Source organism: Cinclus cinclus, chromosome 4, assembly GCF_963662255.1.
Source record: "Cinclus cinclus chromosome 4, bCinCin1.1, whole genome shotgun sequence".
Classification (NCBI taxonomy): Eukaryota; Metazoa; Chordata; class Aves; order Passeriformes; family Cinclidae; genus Cinclus; species Cinclus cinclus.
The window spans coordinates 45,282,191-45,302,995 of NC_085049.1; the positions used below are offsets into that span (position 1 = coordinate 45,282,191).

Consider the following 20,805-nt stretch of genomic DNA (forward strand, 5'->3'; position numbering starts at 1 on the left):
ACTGTATACAAAAGTACATATCTGTCAACAGTTCAATAAGTTTCAGTACCTTTGTGAAATCTAGGGTTTAGTTTCAAGTTAAGTTGTTAATTATTTCCTTTATTTAATGTCCTACAGCAGAGCACTCACAAATTTGTGCTGAGTTGGTGTCATCCATATCTGTTAGTTAGAATGGCTTTATTGGGTCATATTTGAAGTATCAATTTGTCCAGTATCCTGTTTCTGATTAGTAAATAGTAAATTCAGACAGCCAATAGTAAATACATAGGGAAGGGAATAGTAAGAAGGAACATTTTATGATCATTCCTTAAGACTCTTCTAAGTATTTGCACCCTGGAGACTTTTTGAGCCAGATATGACATCCTTGAGTTTAAAAGTTCTTAAGGGAGCTTGCATTTGTCCAATTGCTTTCTGAATCTTTAAAATTTTGGAACTCATTTCCACAAGACATTGCAGTTTAACTACAGACTATGTACAAAAACATTTTGTGTGTTTGAACCTTCCCCCCCCCCCGCCCCTTAATAATGTCAACTGCTTTTCCCTAATAGTTGCATTTGGAAAATAGTTGTGCTTTATTTATCTTCTCTGTGTCACCTATAATTTTGTACTCATTTTTTTTTGCTCTGTGTGCTCCCTTTTTTTCAGGCTGAGCCATCTAAGTAGCATATTTCTGCTCTTCCTCTGTCTTTTTGACTGGGGAGGCCTGATGGCATACATTACTATATCTGTGGGTACACTATGGATTCATACAACAGAATTGTATTTTTGGTTTGGCACTTTCAAGTCTTTCCAAACAGTTTTGTTTCATTTACTTTATGATAGCTGTCCAGATAGAGTTTCTGTTGGACTGCATGACTATGTGACTGATCTTTCCTAACAGAGCTCCTTTGCTAGGAGTGTTATTTTTGCATTTACTAGTGTTGAATTTCTGGTAGTCTCTTGCATAATCCTTTCACGAGTAAGAGGGTTTTGCAGCTGGTATAATCATGCCTAGGACCTGGGATGAAATTAGGACTACATTACACATGATATTGTGCAAACATGCAAAGTGCTTTGGTTTGCCAAGATGATTTTAATCTGGGGCAAGACAGGGGACAGCTGATGAATACAAAGAAGTGCAGCAAAAAATTTATAAGCAAAGCTGCAGTGGTCTCAAAGAAGTTTTCATAAACATAGTAATAAAGTATTATTCTGAGAAAATAGCCCTTCTGTTGAGTTGAATGAGCAGCATCAAAGGAAACATCAAATGCTTGTTTGGCAATTTTACAAACAGAGAAGAGAGACTGCCAGGTGTTAGCATGATGGAAGCATAGTTAGCTTTCAGTTTTAAATGTGAATGCATAGCTCCTGTGAGAATTATCTGGGGGGTGGGGAAGTAAAAGCAAGCAATTTATGGTTAATGTCATGAAACAAGAATCATGAGGGAAGCAGAGAAACGGTGATGTGTTAGCCATACAAGTCAGCATTTGTGTATGTTCAGTAGGATAAGCAATTGGGAGTTAATTAGAGTGAGTTGTACATGTTCCTCTATTTGTCTGCTGTGGTTTGGTTTGGTTTGGGTTGGTATGTGCAGAGGATAATGGGAGCTTCACATCTGTCATTTCCACACTAAATTGGATATGCAGTGACTGGAGAATGAATGGAGTCCTCAACATGACAGGCTACACTGCAGAAAGGAATGCCAGATTATTTTCTTCCAAGGCGTTGAAATGCCAGGGCAACTCAGAGATCAGTCTTGTCTAAAACATCATGAAGACCTTGAAGCATTGTATTTTTGTTAGTTTCTAACTGGCATTTAAAAAATAAGAAAAAGAATTGACATTTTTATTTACGTTTCTAGTTCTAGGTCCAATGATTAGTTCTGTGACGAGACAGCATGACACTTTGAGTATGACAGAAGCCCTGATGCTGCAGCAGAGGGTGGGAATATTAATGGCCAAATCTAGGTGAGTGATTTTTAATTCTTCCAGTTCCCTAGCTGTTTAATTTCTTCCTCATAGCCTTGGTTCACATCTCTCCTTTGAAGCAGCATTTCTGATCTTGGTTTTCTGAAATGTTAATATTAGAACATACTTGAGACAAAATAACAAGCTTCTGTGATTATTGATTACATACCCTTTCTTTGTTGTTCCTGAAATACTGAGGCCGTGCCTCTACAGCTACAGCTGTACTGCTTGTTCTACTACAGCTTTCTTATTGCAACTCTAGTGTTTTTTTTTTCTCCAAAATGCTCTGCATTTTAAGTTGTGGGGTTTTTTTTAAGTTTTTTTTTAGAGAAACAGGCACCTGTCTTCAACAGATTTGGTCAGATATTTCATACTGATTGTGTAAAAAAGTCTGATACTAACAGCATGCAGCTGTGTAGTTCCATTTGCACTACAAAATATTTGAGGAGGTCTAAGTCTGGGCTTTATTAAGTGCATGCATTTTTGCCTGAACATTGCTAGAGGCACATGCAGCTACTTTGTACGGAGCAAAGTACTCGCTGTTAATCTGCATTGAGCCTATTGTCACCTGTTGCTCTTCATAGCAGGGGATTCTCAGGGTAATAGCACAGTGGCACAACATCTGAACTTTACTGTAGTGAGGCACTGTGGGGTGCCAGGGCAGGAAACCAGGAACAGGTGTTATTACCTGTATCTCCCTTTCTAAAGAGAAGAGGAAGAAGAACTGCTACTACTACAACTACTGCTGCTACTACTGCTATAAAAATTTCGAAACTTCACAGTGCAAAAACCCTCCAAATTGTTGTGTGCAGCATATCTTCTTTCTGCAACAGTAGAAGAAAACAAGTTTCATTTTGAATTGGGGAAAAAAATCTTTGTCAATATAATGCATGTTTGCATGTTATGGTCAGAAATTATATTAAAGAATCCATGATTTTGATTAGGTGTCTGGTATTTTGCCTCTTTATGACTGGATTAATTGGAGCAGTGTTGTTACTTCTGCAGGGGGTTCTTGGTGGCTGATTTATACAATCTCTAGAGTAAGAGTACCTCTTTTAGGTGGCTCTTCTGATCAAAAAATGAGGAAGAGTTAGCTGCTCTTCAGTGTATTCTTTGCACCTCATCCCTTAGCAGACTAAAGTGCTGCATGGATACTACTGCTACATGCTAATAAAAATGCCTGTCTAGAAACCAAGTCATGGTTTTGTTAAGATGACACTGGCTATTTTTCGCTCTAGTCAGGAAAACGTAACAGCCCATTGTGTCTTCTTTCCTCTTGATTTCTAATGTTGTATCTCTTGGTGACTTAATAGCTCTCTTCCAGGATTTTGCCCCATTTTTCATTTGTGTAGTGGAAATTTTAGTTCCTGTCCAATATAAAGATGATGTAAATGGGTTAAGTTTTCTTTTGTCAGATTTTCTTTAATAAATAGTATTTAATAAGTAATATTTAATAAATATGACCCCTTTTTCATGGTAGTAGAAGGTGAAACAACAAGTTGTGAGACTTCATTCTGTGAATATTTTATCATACTGTTTCGTGAAAGTTTTGCCATACACACAGAAATCTTTAAATTTAAATACCAAAAATATCAAGGTAGTTTTTTGGGTTTCATTACTTCAGCTATGCTGTTCAATGTTGCTTAAGTATTTTACTGTTTTAAACTGAATGTGTAATACAATTTAATCCAAATGGAACTTAACAGAAATAAAAAACCCCAAGTTTTAAAATATTTGTGTTGAATGTGGGGTTTTATCCTTCTCTTGTCTTTGGTTACATAGTTTGATATACACTGCTATATGGGAAGTTTTCAAAATTGGAAGTACAGAGCCTCACTGCATGGCTGCCAGCACAGACCTCCCTGCAGGCCTGGAATGCCTCCATCCAAGAGCTGCCAAAGCCAGGGAAGCCTTTCAAGATTGCCATATGGGCTCTTTGTGTTGCTTGTGCTTGGTAACCTGCTACAGCCCAGGGCTTCTGGGGGTGTCTCTAGTACTGTGCTCCTGAGCCAGGGAGTGCTCATTTAGGTAGAACTGGAATCCAGATAGCAGCCTTGTGTAAAAGCCTGGTTTAAGAAATGAAAATCTCACACAATAAGTGTTTGGGTTTTGTTTTCCCCCAAGCTGCTACCATGGGAATTAAGGTGACAAATCAAATGAGTCAGTTTGGTAGTAACCTCAAGTTGAGTTATTGGTAGGACTTTTAACTGCTCAGTGTTGACACTCCTTACTGTCAAATCTAAATTAGCTATCGTGTTTTAATATCTACATTGATTTTTTTATTACGTGTGACTGGAAGATTCATCGTGAAGCATTGTATGTCAGGGTAATTTGCACTGGGTTGTTTGTTGATGTTACTTCATTTTTACTTCAACTAAATGATCATTTTGTTGGTTGTTTTTTTCCCCCCCCCCTTTAGAGATCAGATGGTCTTCTAAGAAGTCATGGGTAGCTGTTGTAGCTGTCCAGATAAAGAAACTGTCCCAGATAACCACCGAAACAAGTTTAAGGTATGCAGCTGGTGTGATATGCTGTGAACTATTTTGTTCTTTTCCTACAGACTAGGTCTGTGATTAAAAAAAAAGGTAATGAAAATAGAGTGCAAATTTCTGAACAGCTGAAACACTGCAGAGTTGCAGGTGCCTGTGGCTACAGGTTTCTCTTGTGTCTTTAAGATACCCTCTCTTATCAGTGGTGACAGGAATTCCCTAGACAGGCTAGGCTTTTTAGGACAGTTTTGATCTTCAGGAAAGAGAAGAATCCCTGCGATTTTCATACATCTCCATTTCAGTTGGTAGAGCCCAAGTAAGTGTTGTTGCTTATGGATGGTTATAAAAGGTTAAGTTAGGAAAGGAGTAAAGGAATAAATAGCTTTTGGGGAAGTGTGATTATAAACCTGAATGTGGGGTCGATAGAAAATTTTGGGACTGCTGATTTTCATTGAACATTGCTGCTGATTATGCATTTTAAAAACTTCTGTCCTTTACGTAAAGAAATTTTATTTCTAAGTGCCCTTTTATCTCATATATCTCCGGAATTTATAAGCTTGTGAACACTCGTTCATGTGCTTGATATGCCAAGCATGAAGCAGCTGAAGTCAGTGACTGTAAGTCAACATACCTTTGCATAGGTCACACAAGTCAGATTTGCTTCTGTGCTCCAAACTGTCTCTGTGAGTTGACAAAGGAATGTAATGCTTCCATAGTGAAAATTGATTCATGTGTTGCCTGAAGGCTACAATGAAATGAGCTTTAAAGCCATGGGAATTTCTGGAAATATTTAATATTATCAGTTAAGAAAGCTGAAGGATAAAATATTTTTCTGTTTTCTTGCTCTTTTTGCATCACTTTGTGTAACTAGTTCCTATTTTTCTCCTTGTAGAATTTCTCTATTGTTAGTTTAGCAGCGGGGTTGGGGGAGGTGGGGGAAGGGAGAGATGAAGGAATGTAATCTGCAAAATGAGGAAAATGGGCATAAGCCTCACAGGCAGAAGAAACGATTCCTAATTCTCTTCAATTGACTAGATTTCAAGTTGAAAATGTATCTTTAAGGAGTAACATTAATTCTGTAGGGAAATTGATTGATTGATTATTGATGAAGAAAGAATCCCACTAAAAGCAGCATTGTGAGGTAAAATAGAGGGGAGTATATATTGTCCAAATTCTATAAAGGATGCAGATGACCTCAAAACTGGCTTACAAGCAGGAAGAACAAGAGTTTAGCTTTATACGCATCTTTGCACGCAAGATAACCATAAGGTATTTGAATTATTTGTTGACTTTAAAAAGGCAGCAAAATATCTAAAACTCTCGGGTGATTCAGCACAGTGCAAGGCTATACATGTATGTGAAGAAGGCTTTATCTTGGGGCCACTTACCCTTTCTCATTCCTTTTCCCAACTGTAAGTGGGGTTATATGACAAAGCAAATATTTTTTTTTTTAGAAATGGGGCTCTGAAAGATTCCATTATCTGAGGTATGCCTTATCCATGTGGGAATACTAGAATATGTACATAAAGCCAGTTTAAAAAAATATTTAACTTAAAAATCTCTTCTACTTCAAATTTCTGATCAGATTTTGCAGTAATGTTAGACAGCCTCATTTGTATTGTTTTAAAATTGGTATTACTTTAATTTTTTTTTTTAATTTTGGGTTAGGGTAGCACAGAAACTAGTTTGTTGAGTTATTTTTTTGTTTTTTTTAAACATTCACTTCAAGGATTGTAACTAGCATGATAGCACAGATGGAGTCTACCAATCAGGCATTAAGTTTATTAAAAGTGGTGTTTTCTCTCAAAAGAGTAATTACCTAATGCTTTTAAATTTCTTTTTTTATAGGTTATTAATGTGGATGATGATGGTAATGAACTGGGTTCTGGCATAATGGAACTTACAGATACAGAGCTAATTTTGTACACCCGTAAAAGGGACTCTGTAAAATGGCACTACCTCTGTCTCCGTCGCTATGGCTATGACTCAAATCTTTTCTCTTTTGAAAGTGGTCGAAGGTGTCAAACTGGACAAGGTATGTGGAAATCCTGTATAGGAAGCTTTTTGGAAATTTATTTGCTGTTGGAAGATGTTTTTCAGTCCTTTGGCAAGAGTTATAAAGGCTATAGTTCTATAAGTGAAAGTGGTTTCTGGGAAAAAAGATTACCTTATGAGGAATGGTCTTCTGGTAGAATGAGGATTTGAGTTGCACATAGTTTTTGGCATTTGGAGGTCTGGAGGTCTTCAGGCTTCTATGTGAGTATTCTTTTGGTCAGGTTAGGAGGTGGTTTTGATGGGGAAATTCTCCTGCCTCGGAGGTTGACTTGACTTCCAGGAGGAGGCAGTGGAATCTGAAACTGTGGAGGAATTCCCTCAGAATTTGAAAGAATTCTCTATTTTTAAGATTTTAAAAGCCTGGAGCACTGATATGAACAGGATGTTCCCACCTTATCACTGTCTTCAGTAACACGCTTGTGTTTCATCCTCTTCCTAAAGCAAATACCACTTTCATTAATATCAATGACATAATTCTCAAATTCGGATGTTTTTGTATGAGGTGTGTATACTTGCTATGCTCAGTTATTTTTTTGAGTGGCTTTCATAAAAAGATGGTTACCTTTCCAGTACCCAGACCATGCCTGCCTTGGCCAAGGTTGGCTTCCTCTGAGAACATTCAGGTGTTTCTCTCTTCCCTGCAGCAGTCCCCAAGGGAAGAGCTGTTTCTGCTGAGCTCTCACCCTCGTTTTGCGTCTTCCTACTGTAAATAGCTGTGTGTGGTTGGAATTCCTATGCATTCATATGTTGTAAAATTAAGTTCCAATGTTGTTCTGGATTTTTGGCATTTACCAGTGTTCTTATCGATAATTTTAGACATTGAGAAATTACAGGTTTTGTTTTTTAACTTCACTGTTAAAAAGTCAGAAAGATGGAAGAACTGGATCATAAATAAACCCAGTTAAATAGTCATTCTCCAAGGAGGACAAGGTTTTTTTTTTAACAGGAGTTTAAAAGGCACTCTCACTTCTTCTCCTAATAAGAAATGGAGATATTTTCAAACACTGAAGTATACTCCATACTAAACTAGATTTTCATCATTCTTACAGTAATAAACTTTGTTTTGAAGATAATCACTTTATTGGGTTTTGCAGGTTTAATTTACTACTTCTTCTGAACACTGAAAAAAGATACTAATAATACTTAATTGAAAATGCTAATTTGAAGGTTGTTCTCTACAGTTCAGTAGCGAGTCTGCAAAATCTTACACTAAGGCTGATTAACTTCTCTGCTTTCCTTCTAATTTCTCTCTTTTTTTTTTTTATACACAAGATTAAGCAGGCTGTATGAGCAGCAACCCTTTCTTCCCTCTTCTCTTTCTTGGTTTCCTTATGTAATACTAAAATACTGTGAATATTGAGAAAAAAGAAATCTGGCAAAAGATATTGTCTGCTGCCCTTTTGCAATGGAACATTGTTCCTGTGACCTACAGTGGGTTTTGTGGGCACAGTTGCAAAACTTAATCTTCACTTCATGGGATGACCAAGAGTTTTTCATTTGAGAATTCCCTGAATACTGCCCAGCAACTTCTTATATTAGTATTCTTGTTTCTGTTTTTTCTTTAATATCAAGTTATTTCTATTGATAAGTTGTGAGAAGCAATGGTGATGAAACACTGAGTTTGTGCTAGGTATTAAAAACCTTGCAGACATGTCTTGGGAGCACATCTAACAGAAAATTCAGGATATAAAACCTGGAGAAATTGGTATGTCACCATGTTATGTGACATATCACATTGTATTTAATACGAATATATTTAAAGACAGCTGAATTTCTCAGAAACATACTGGGAGCTTTTAAAATTCATGAACCTAGATTTCTTAAAAATCATGGGTTTTGTCCATTAAGATTTAAATATCTAGTGTGAATGCTCAGAAATAAACAAAATATTAAATATGGACAATTGTTAATGGCCGGGTCAGGGACATACAGTAGTAGAAGCTCTATAGCTGCAAACTATAGTGTTGCAAACATGAAGCTTATTCAGTGCAGCAGCTGTATATTAACAGCTAAATAGCTATTGTTCCTTGTAGCCCATTTGGTGTATTCCCAGCTGGGGTTAGGTGATCTTCTGCCTTGTGAAGCATTTCTGGTGGTTCTGATGTGTCACAGCTCTGCATCCCTAAATAAATATATGATGATAGTAATTGCCAGCATATTCACATAAATGCACTTACAGAAGTGGCTATATAGATAGGTAGTTTTCGGTAAAGAGTGTTTTAAGATTGTAATACTCACTTTAAAAAATGAGCACCTGCACTCACGTTTAACAAGCATGTCAACTTTAACTTCATGCTTTCAATGGAAGAATAATCCAAAGCTGCGACTTTGCTGGTGAGGGTAAGTTGGGACACTCCCTGCTGTTCAAAGGCAAAGTGGCACAATACACGCACAAAATACATGGTATTGCTGCTAACTTTGTGTTCTGTGTCTATCCTTTAGCCTAAAGCAATTAGTTTGTTACTGTCTGTTTCACAGTTTGTCTTACTAGCTTTTCATTTTAGTCTTCTTAAAGAAACTAAACTTTTATTCAGTGTTTAAATCCTTTTCTGTTGTGCAGGTATCCTATTTTAATGGTAGTTTAATAGAAATCTGATTTAGGAAATACAGCTTTTTAGCACCACTGTAGTTTCATTTAATGTTTTTAAAAAGATGTATTTATTTAACAGGTGTCCTTTTATTCTGCTTTTAGAAAAAAAAAAAGAAAAAAAAACCCTCGGTTTTCCCCTCTCATTTAGCACTCAAAACTTAGTTTTGCTCCTATCAGAATCAATTTTCTGTTCTAATTTAACTTTTGGTGCATGGGAACCTTATCCTTCTATTAGATAACCACTTTAAAGGTTGTCACAGTAATTTTGTGTGTTTTAGTGCAATAAAAATTTCATAACACTTTTGCTCCTTTAACAGGTATTCATTATCCGGATTCCAGTTCTAGTTCTTGAAAGTTATGTATATTGCAGGGCATGTTTCTGGGTTAGAGGGTTTTGATTTTTTTCTTTTTGTTTATTTATAGGAATCTTTGCCTTTAAGTGTGCCCGGGCAGAAGAGCTATTTAACATGTTACAAGAGATAATGCAGAATAATAGCATAAATGTGGTAGAAGAACCAGTAGTAGAAAGGAATAATCATCAAACTGAGTTGGAAGTACCAAGAACGCCTCGAACACCTACCAGTAAGTATGGTTCTACTGTCAGATATACATAGCTGAATGTAATGTGGTACTTAGCTGAAAATAGCATTATTTGATTTGAATTTAATCTTTGAGTAATTAAAAGGAAGGCTAATATAAAGATAAGAGGTTAATTACCAGTAATGCATTTTCTTGAGGTACTTGCTGAGGATTATCTTCAAGAAAAAAGTTTTGGGAACTTAGTTGTTGCATAAGAACACTTATGAACACACCTTTTGAATTGCTGTATGATATACCAACATGCTTTACCTGTAGCATTTCAGAGAAATGTTAATGTTGGGCAATGTTTCAAACTTTTTATTAGGGGGAAAACTACTGTTTAAATCACATGTGCAGTTGGTTTGGAATCTTTCTTTTGCTCTAAGTAGATGAATAGATGAGTGAAGAATTTACCTAAAATTTTCTGGTATTTTTGAAATCCCAGGCAGATGGCTTCATATTTGAAACTAGGAATTCCAGCTACTGATTTCAGAGAAATGGAAGCTTAGGTAAAGGAGTCCCAGTTTGTCAGGGAGAGATGTTAATGGAGGAAAGAGAAGTTGGAGGGAATTTACTGAGTGTGTAATACACCTAGGTTTCAGTGGTTGCTTCAGAAATGTGTTCCAGTAAATATGGGGATACTGCTCTGTTTTCCATTTCCTTCCTCCAAGCAAAACGGAGCTTTGTGAATATTTAATATTGTTTTACATATTTCATTTTCTCTTTAGAAAATGAAACTTAAGATACTTTATATCTTATTCAAATACAGCAAAATGTTCTATTTTAATATGGTTTTGCTTGTTTTCTAATTGAATCAGCTCCTGGGTTCAATGCACAAAGTTTACCCAACGGCTATCCCAGATACCCATCTTTTGGAGATGCTTCATCACACCCTTCCAGCAGACATCCTTCTGTCGGCAGCGCACGCCTCCCCTCTGTTGGTGAAGAATCAACACATCCTTTACTTGTAGCAGAGGAGCAAGTGGGTGGTTTTTTTCCCTTCGTACAACTTAGGTTCTACATTACTTCAGATTTTTCTAATGATTGTACTGTAGGCTTTCACGTGTGTTTTCCAGTATCAGGTGTAATGTATTCCTGCAGTATTTTAACTACCTCAGAAGAGTGTTTGCCTTGCCTCTTTAAAATTATACTTTGTAGAATAGCTTGCTGAGGAATTAATATTTTTTGTAAAATAAAGATACAGAAAGTATGTGTTTGTGCTATACTCTTCAAAAATTTCAGTAACTATTCAGTAGCTATTTTTAAGAATGAGTAACTATACATTATAATGAGAGATCCTGGTCTATTTGTACAGGAATTCCTGTGTACAGGAAAAGCTTCTTTATATTGTCTTCTATTTGCCAAATAGAAGTCATGGAAAAATTTACATTAGAAAGGACCTCCAGTTCTCTAGATCAAAGTGTTAAGTTAGAGACTGCTGCATGGAGCCTTGTCCTGGTCATGTTTTGAATATTACAGGCAAGGGGATTCCACAGAGTCTGAGCCATGTGTTCTAGTGTTTTACCACTTTTGTTGTGAAATCATTTCTCTCTAACATGTTACCAGATTTTTGTCTGTTACATCTAGTGTTGGTTGTCCCTTGGCCTTTTGCTGAACATCCCCAAAAAGGGTCTTTGCTTTATCTGTTAGGTAGTTGAAAACAGGTATTAGGTGATTCCTTGCCTTCAACTTACCATCCACCTGGACCTCTAAAGTTTTGCTGCAAGGCTGTTTTCAATCAGTTGGTATCTAGCCTGTACTGTTGGTGTTGTTTCATACCAAGCACTGGATTTTCTGTTTGTTGTTGCTGAACTTCATAATGTTTCTATGAGGCTGGTTCTCCACGCTGCTGAGATCCCTCTCAGTGGAAACTCAACAATAGATAGGATAGACTGCAGACTGTCAGGGTATGTTCTCTCTCATCATTCAGGTTACTGATGAAAATGATAGACAAGTTTGAAAATGTCATGTGATTTAGGCAGACCTTCATGTGTGACAAGAAACAGCATTGGAAACCAGAGAAGGTAGCCAGAGCAGCGTGCTCTGAACTATCTTGTGGGAAAGCATTTGTTAGGAGCCCTCACAGAACAGCTCAGGTGTTATCATTGGAATTACTGAATAGTGAGTTTAAAAAAATCAGTGGAGGAGTCAAGTGAGCTAGTAAATGACACTTCAGCTTGCAGAGCTTGACAGAGAAGCTGGCAAGCTACATGACTGCTGCTGTAAAATACTAGTTTTGCTGTTTGGGTATCCAGATGTAGAATTAAAATTTAGAGAAGGAATCCAGTCTTTCCCATTCAGCCTTGTGTTGAATTTCCACTGTGGAAATTGGAGGGATATAACCTACTAGTGTATTTCCGCCTTTCTTAGTGACATACAGTGCCAACTCCTGCTTCTTTATAATTCTGAGTGCTGTTCTTAGGAGGCTGTTGGTTCTTGAAGAAAGAATGGATAGTTCTTCCTGTAGACCCAACCTCTCTTTTTGTTCCTGGACAAGGCAAGAGACCGAGGGTTTTCTTAGATCTCTCTGTGTTTTTTTTTGTTTTTGTTTTTTACTTGTATGGACAGTAGATTTCCTTGCAGTTTGAAAGTTATAAACATTTACTGAGCCAAAGTAATTGTTGGTCACTGGTAAGGGACAACAAAGTAGAGCTCTCAGTGATCTGCCTAGGTAAAGTAATGAGCTAAGTTGGAGCAGCCCAAGGTGGTCTTGATTAGAGTCAAGCTCTAGAACTAGAGCATAACTGAGATAAAACATCAAATAAAAATAATTATCAGTGTGAGAGATAAATTCTGTTTTTTTTTCTTTAGAGGAACATTAGCATAGCTAATAACAAAATTTCAGGGAAAAAACCTAAAACTGAACTACAGTAAAATCCAAGAGAGGTGACTTTTGCTCTTAAACACCTGCTATCACAAATTTTTATTTTCAGGTATTTTCATTATAAAAATGGGGAGTTAATACATTTGGAAGGGGGGAAAGGCACAATAGCATTAGAATTTCTTCTGTTTTCTTTCCCTTTTAGGTGCACACTTACGTAAACACTACTGGAGTACAAGAAGAAAGAAAAAATCGATCAAGTGTGCATGTGCCACTGGACTCAAAGCTTTCAAACACTGAAACAACTAAAGTGAAAGAAGATCAGATGTGTACTGATGACAGAGATGCTCAGGTTCTCCTGGAGCCTGAAGGAGTGAAGTTTGTTTTAGGACCAACACCTGTTCAAAGGCAGTTAATGGAAAGAGAGAAACTGGAACAACTTGGGAGAGATCAAGTTAGTGGCAGCAGCACAAACAACAGTGAATGGGACACTGGGTATGACAGCGATGAACGTAGAGAGACACCATCTGGTAATAAATTGGTGTATGAAAATATAAATAGGTTATCAATCCCTAGTGCCTCAGGGGTCAGGAGAGGTCGCTTGACATCAACCAGTACCTCAGACACCCAGAATATTAACAACTCTGCTCAGAGGAGAACTGCGCTGCTGAACTATGAGAATTTGCCATCCTTGCCTCCTGTTTGGGAAGCCCGCAAGCTGAGCAGAGATGAAGATGACAGTTTAGGACCAAAGACCCCGTCTCTGAATGGCTACCACAATAACCTAGATCTAATGCATAACTATGTCAATACAGAGAATGTAACAGTACCAGCAAGTGCTCATAAAGTAGAATTTACACGACGTCGGGACTGTACCCCAACAGTCTTTAACTTTGACATTAGGCGTCCAAGTTTAGAACACAGGCAGCTCAACTATATACAGGTTGACTTGGAAGGTGGTAGTGACTCTGACAACCCTCAGACTCCAAAAACCCCCACCACTCCACTTCCGCAAACTCCAACCAGGCGCACAGAGCTGTATGCTGTGATAGACATTGAAAGAACTGCTGCTATGTCAAGCTTGCAAAAAGCACTGCCCCGAGATGATGGTACTTCTAGGAAAACTAGACATAACAGTACTGACCTGCCTATGTGAGCCTGGGGAGCATTGAGTCATTTGCACCTTTTGTGAAGTTTATGAAACTGAAGATGCGAGTACTTTGCATTTCTTAACACTAACGCCTTTTATGGACTTAATAGAACTTCTTCTGCATACTTCATGTACTTGTCTTACTAAAGGGAATTAATGTAGAGCAAGTATTCATTTTAGGTAACACTATTTCATTCTACAGTAGAAGTAATTACTGCATAGCAGCATCACCACCTTCCACAGTGCCTCTTTAATTGATTAGAATCTGAGTGACCTGCCAGTTTTGAATTTATAAATATTCTGGTCTGGTGCCTATACTCATTAATGACATTTATAACACTTTTTAAAGCCTCTTGATATGTGCATTATTAGCAGGTAAACCTAATCTTTCAGTATACATATCTGATGTTCATTCCTCATTGAAGTGGTTCCTCCAGAATGAAATGTGTGTAATGCGTTAATTCATTCAGTTTGACATACACAAGATATATTGGTTCATCTCAAGGAATATAAACACCACACCTTTTTTATCTGTGGGCAAGAAGGCCTCTAATTCCTGACAGTTTTCTTAATTTGTGTGATATTTGAGAGGTCACACTGGTGATTGTTGATCAGAGCTATAAACACATCAAAAAACAGCCTTAAGCTCCTTCCATTGGGATAGAATTCCAAGTGACATATCAAAGTCCCTCTGAAATCTGACAAAATTTTAATCTCATTAGAGTTTTGGGGGTTTTTTTGTGAAGGAATTCACGGGTGGGCTGTATGAATTAAGGCTCTCTTGTCATTTCTTAGTTCAGTGTGCCTTCTTTTCTTTGCATTTGTGTGTTTCCTTTTTATTTGTTCCATAATGTCTTGTTTTAAAAGTCAAAATTTTGTACATAGCTTTAATTGTTCAGAATCACCTATGTATTTGTCTTACTCTGCATTTGACAAAGCGAGACTCTTGAAGGTCAAATGGTTGTCTTCGTCAGTGTTCTTCTTTTTTATGCCTGACAGAAATATTCCAGCTCTCCAGCAGCATGCATTATTGCACAACTGGAAAGGTTTATTATGCAGTTATTGTCTTCCTCTAAAGCATCAAACACAGGTTACACGGGAGGCAGGGTACTGGACTTGATATTTCTTTACAGAAAGTTGTACGTTCTAGAAATGTGCATCCATAGGTGATAGTGTACTTTTAATTTAAAATGATGCGTAGTAAATTATCTGAAGCTAATATTATCTGTGAGCATACTTGCTTTCCTTTTGCAGTTGGTGAATTTGGTTACAATGGTGGCTGCTCAGTGTTACAGGTACATCCAGGTATAATGTTGTTTGTTGAATATGCCAGAGGCAACCTTAGAAGTTTTTTTCTGTTTTGTTTATTAAAACTCTGAATAATTTTAGAATTCTGGCAGTATTGCAGGTGCACCTTGGTACTAGCAGCAGAAGAGATTGCTCTTGAGCCCATGATTGCAAAGGAACTGACACTTGTGTGAACTGGTATGATGTAAAATAACCCTTGAACTGTGAGGAAAAACATGCAAGAAAAGCCATTTGGAGATCTGAAAAAGCATTAAGGGTCTCCACGCAATATTTGAATTGAAGTCTTATAAAAACCAAACTACAATTACTTTCTGTCTTTTAAATTGGTGTGTATTTCTGTTCCTACAACTTTTTTCTTTGGTCTTCTCTCATTTAGTAGTGGCAGCAGTAGTAGCACCTGAAATATATGTCTCTTGCCATACCATTAGATGGTAGCAGACCACCTTTTCGCTCTGGCTTTCATTATTCTTTACAGAATTTATTGGTACTGAAAGACCAGATGGACAAAGACGATAATTTGCTGAAGTAAAAGATGGGAGTCATTGAGACTATTGTGAGGAACTTAAAAGAGAATTAAAAAAAAAAAAGCTTAATAATTGTTTCATGGTCAGCCTCTGCATACTCTTGCGAGACACTTGCTGACTTGTGAGGAGACATTGGTACTACCTAGAGCTAGGCATTTTAACTGTTGTAGCCAGGTGAGGGTTGGTCTCTGCTCCCAGTCAGCCAGCAACAGGACAAGAGGACATAGGCTTAAGCTGTGCCAGGTAGATGTTAGCAAGAAATTCTTCACAGAAAGGCTAATTAGGCATTGGAATGTGCTGCCCAGGGAGGTGGTGGTCACTGTCTCTGGAGGTGTTCAAGGAAGAGTGGACATGGCAGTTGGTGCTTTGGTGTGGTTGACAAGGTGGTGTTTGGTCACAGGTTGGCTTCAGTGATCTCAGAGGTCTTTTCCAAGCCTAGTGATTCTTTGATTCTGTAACTGCTTCCTCACATCTTTGCCATTGCCTCACCTTATGGACCTCCTGGTCTGTACTGAAGAGAAATTACCATGTATTGCAAAATTGGTGTGATTCTTGTTCTTAGCATATAGCTCACTTAAATTTGTGAGCTGAACTAATGCTTCAGCATGTGTTTTGAGGCAAACCTGTTTGATCTAGCTAGCTGCTTTGAAATATATGGTCCTCATCTGTATAGTTTGGATTAATTAACTGGACCCATAAAACATACCTGTGAGGCAGGGAAGTAATAATATTCTTAACTACTAAATAGGGAAGCAGAGGCTTTGGGTAGATTGTAAGTGACCTGCTGAAATTTCAACAACCAGCCATATCCCTCCTTAGTTCCAGTGCACTGTCCTATGCATTTATTCTGAATAGTCTCAGATAGAAAAATGGTCAGAGCAAATTTTTTACATTGTTGCAAATTTCAGAATATTTTCTTAGCTCTGGTCCCCAGAATTGAGAACGTACTGAAATTTCAACTGTCTGTAGCCTTAATTATATTAACAAGTCTGATGACATATTTTCCAGGACTACTTTTTTAACCAGTTACATTTTACAGGTGGGATAATGCTTTCTTGTTTTGTGTACGCTGCAAACATACTGGGTAGTCCCTGTCACCCACACTACTCATCTTTAGCATTCCTTATTTTCTGCCCCTTGAAGTAGATGCAGTTGCAATGCACTTTACCCTTTGAGACTTGGTAAATATTTTTTCAATTCAGTCTCTTTTAAAGTCTGTGATGTTAGATTTAGTGTCTGTAATATAGGATTCAGTTTTCAGATGAAATCTCTCAATGGAATTTAGATCATATTTATTTTGGGCCCACAGGTGTATAGACTGAGAAACTAGAAATACGTAATCATGTTCTTTAGTAAATGTGGCATGTTAAGTTTACATAAACTAGGTCCTGTAAAAATGGTAGCATCTCCATCAGTTCTACTTTTCATCCATAACATGCAGTCGGTTGCTGCCCTTCAAGCACATTTGACAAGGGGAGACCTTTAACTGGAGGTATTCCCTTAGTGCAATGATTTGGGAAAGGCATACATTACTGTATCTTTTAAACAAGGAAATAGAGTTGTTAAAGAACACAAAAAAGTGACCAAAAGTACATAATAAAGATTGCGCTAGAAATACAGGGAGTGAGAATTTATTCCATTATTACATTAGGAAAATAATATTTTCCTCAAAATGATGTCAGAAGGAGGACCAATTGTTTTAATTTTTGTGGTGTTTTTTTTGCTGACTTCCTAAAATAATATTGAAAAAGATCATTATGAAAACTGACATTCATTAGAACATCTTTTGTTTCCCCAAATAAGTATGTTTTGCATTTGACAGGGGTTGAATCTGATGATGTGCATTGAAGCACTATTCCTATTAATGTCTTCAGAGCTTTTCTAGAAAATATAATTGTTGAAGTAGAAATTTCATATAATAAATTGATATAATGTCCTTCTCCCCCTGCCCCCGATGTTTGGATATCTGTATCTGTTTGCACCTCTGACTAGGGCTTGGGTGTAAAAAGGATCTCAGAAATATGTAAATTGTATGAAGTCCAAACCAATGTCAAAACAGGACTGCTTTTTACAGGTGACAGACCAGCAGTTAATTTTGCTGGTATAACACTGTGTATTGGCTCAAAATCTGGCTGTTCTTGTTTTTGTTTTATGTTTAACCACTTCTCATTGAGAGAGATTCAGGAGAGAGCAGATTGTTCTTGTTCACTGATGGTGAAGCAAAAATGGAAGTTGTGATTAATGTCAGTTACTATTTTGAGTATATAATGATGTATCTGATTTGGACTTCTATTTTTAAGCAGTATTCCTTGCTTCATGTAAGGTGAGATCAATGGTGAAATTCCATTTCTGCACTGTACTAATTTATTTAATGGCTGCAAATAAGATGAAACTAACGGAGTAGGAACTAGTAGTGGACTTACATCTGAAATTCTCCTATTTCCCTTAAAGGAGTCTGGTCCTTCATTGTGATACGTAGAGTTAAGTATTTTTGGAATTTAATAATATGATCTTTCCCATCTCTTCCTTGAGGTAGCAATTCAGGCATTTATATTTGACAGTATTTACTTAATATAAACCTAAGTTCATTTATTATATCTTTATTTTTAATTCATATACACTCCAAGGAAAAAAATCCAGAAGAAATTCCACCACAAAACACTGCGTTAAGATGGAGTCAGGTTTGCTGATGTCCTTCTTACAGAAGATTATGAAAAAGGGAATCATGTTGAGGTTCTTTCACGATCTTTAGGAATTGCTTCCTCTTTTGGACAAGATAAGTGAATCAGAAGAAAAAAAAAGAGCAACTTAGCATCTGCTACTCTGACCATGTATACATTATTTCTTGTGCTGTGCTGTTTGTGTATGTGACTAAGTCCATCAGATGTCTTACGAGGATATTTTGCTATCATGTTGTTTACTCCAGATTAACGCAGTATTTTGTTTGGAAGTATGTAGGTGTACAGGTAGAAACAGAATATGAGAAATATGGTTGATGAAAGAAGTGTTGGACATTTCTATATTTTTATACATTATGAAGGGCATTTTTGAAAAGTTTCTTGCAGTTTTAGTAATTATTTAGTGTGGTAATATACATATATTGTGACAATGTTTTCCACTCTATCCGTTACTTTGGTGTAATTCTATTTTATGTAGCAAATATGTGTATATAGAAAGGAGATTATGTAAAAACTATGATTAATTAATAGGCTCAAGCCCTTCAGAACAGGGGCCATCGTCCTTTGTGTCTACAATGCCTTGGGGTCCCAGCCAGAGCTCCTGTCTGTTGTGACTGAATAGCCAAGTGAGGAGTTTGGGGGAAGCAGCTCCTCTGCTCCATGAGAAGCCCGAGTATAAGAGGTGCCATGAAGCTCACCCTGCCAATCCCCAGTGCTGGGCTGTGCTGTGTACGGCTGTTGCCAGCACCACCTGCCAAGAGACCTAGAGAGCCCAGGTCCACGCATCCTTTGCTCTGGTCCTTCCCCTTGGCAGTAGGAGAGGAAGTCTGACAAGGAGCTTTGATGTCATCAGGAAATCTTCCTTGTTAGCAGGGTGACCCTTCCAGAGCTTGTTTGGTCTGCATGCAGTGTCCTTTGAAGGTGAACAAATGATGCCTGTTGACTTCAAGGGCCACTGGATGTGCTCCTGCAAGATCAAGTTCTGCTAACGTAACTGCTCTGTTACACCTGAGGACCTGGTTGGCCAAGTTCTTCAGGAATGGTCTAAAAAGATGTAAAAATATAAATATATTTAACTACATGTACCGAAAACCAAATCCTATTTGTTGTGGTCAGAGTTCAGATAATTATGGGAATTTTGATTTCTTAGTCACACTTGCATATATATTGCTTTAACTATTGTGTATGAAAGAGGAAGTGATTCTAAAATGTGTGAAAGATCAGGATTACACCTGTTTTTTTAATGGTCATGTTATTTAGGAATGGATGTCAGCAAATTTAACTCCATAATAATGCAGTTTTTTTACATTGGAATATTTGTGTATATCATACACCCGCATTTTATATATAATATATTATATATTTGGTACTAACTTTGTATTTGGAAATTTTGCCAAATCACGAACACAGATGTTCTCATTTGTAAGACTTTGGTACTTAATGACTGAATGTATAAGAAATGCTCTTACGAGAGTATGAGAGGAAAGAGTGTTGTATGGTGTCCCACAGCCCAGATGGCTCGACCAGCAGGCACGTTGCCTTTTTCTCGTCTCGCGTCATTGCAGCATCACCTTTGGTCTCCTGGAAAGCAGCAGTCTGTGTCCCAGCCAAGCCGCAGGCCAGCTGCGCACCGCGCTAGCGTCAGAGCTGACTGGTAGTAGTGATACAGTAGTCACCAGTGTGCCACAAACGCGTTTATTAAATGCAGAAATAGACATTTCTACAAAGGCCAAAATCTTATGTTGTATGTTCCTTTCTCGTCATTACATTGTATCATATTGTAAGATTATTGTATGTCCTAATTTGCATTATAAAATGTTTTTTTCCTACTTAAAGGCATAAATATAGCAACTTTGTATAAAGGTAGCTTTCTAGATTTTTATTTCTTTTATATAAAAAAGTCTAAACAGTGGGAGTACCATTGCCAAATTGTTTATAAATTTTCAAATAATTTTCCCTGTTCAATGAGTTTGTTTTTACGAACATTCCGTATTTCTTATACTATGCAGAAAAAATGTATTTTTATGCCATTCCACATTAATCTTAAAAATAATTTCACTTCTTTTAAGCTGTCATTATTGAGAAAGCTTACCAAATGTGCATTTTTAAAAAAATGTGTTATGTACATTTTTCCCCTTACCAGTGCCAACTTCATTTGGAAAAAGAAAATTGTAGCATGGCAATAAACTATTGATTTTACATTAAAAATTGTCTGTGGGGTACTTCAGTAGTTTGCAGTGTTAGTGTCACTGTATTGTGTTTTATTTATATAATCTTTTCTGCTTTTCTTTAAATCATTGCTTCATGTACCTCTCTCTGCCCTCTTCCCTGCCTCCATATCCCAGTCATTACTCAGTAGTAAAAACATGCCCAAAACTGATCATGGTGATCTGAAGTCTGTAAATTCATCCTCCAGTATTTTGTTTAATTTCTGCTGGTTTTCTGTCACATCTTTGTCATGCACATAGATTGAGAATTTTTTTAAATTTAGATTTTTTAAATGAGGTATTTTTTTCTTCACATACAGTGCAACTTGAAAAATTGCCCTTGGCACAACAGAAGTGAGGGCACTGCACAGCTGAGAGAGGCGGGAGCCCAGAACCAGCTCTGCTGCTGTGTTCTTCCTATTCTAGTGTCACTACTTTTATACATTGTGAATCATTGC

The 20,805-nt window shown here is 37.2% G+C and overlaps 1 protein-coding gene across 1 annotated transcript; it reads left to right on the forward strand.

Moving 5' to 3' along the window:
- The first annotated feature begins 1,913 nt into the window (after positions 1-1,913).
- On the forward strand, positions 1,914-13,945 carry FRS2 (fibroblast growth factor receptor substrate 2). Its single transcript, XM_062491188.1, has 6 exons — positions 1,914-1,946; positions 4,366-4,456; positions 6,284-6,470; positions 9,504-9,662; positions 10,478-10,641; positions 12,686-13,945. Exons 2-6 carry the CDS (start codon positions 4,391-4,393, stop codon positions 13,634-13,636), a joined length of 1,527 nt encoding a protein of 508 aa, XP_062347172.1. The 5' UTR covers positions 1,914-1,946; positions 4,366-4,390; the 3' UTR covers positions 13,637-13,945.
- Positions 13,946-20,805: the final 6,860 nt, after the last annotated feature.

Coding starts and splice junctions, on each gene's coding strand:
- FRS2 (XM_062491188.1), top strand. CDS start 4,391: ATGGGTAGCTGTTGTAGCTGTCCAGATAAAGAAACTGTCCCAGATAAC. Junction 9,663..10,477: donor AACGCCTCGAACACCTACCA/GTAAGTATGGTT, acceptor TAATTGAATCAG/CTCCTGGGTTCAATGCACAA. Junction 10,642..12,685: donor TACTTGTAGCAGAGGAGCAA/GTGGGTGGTTTT, acceptor TTTCCCTTTTAG/GTGCACACTTACGTAAACAC.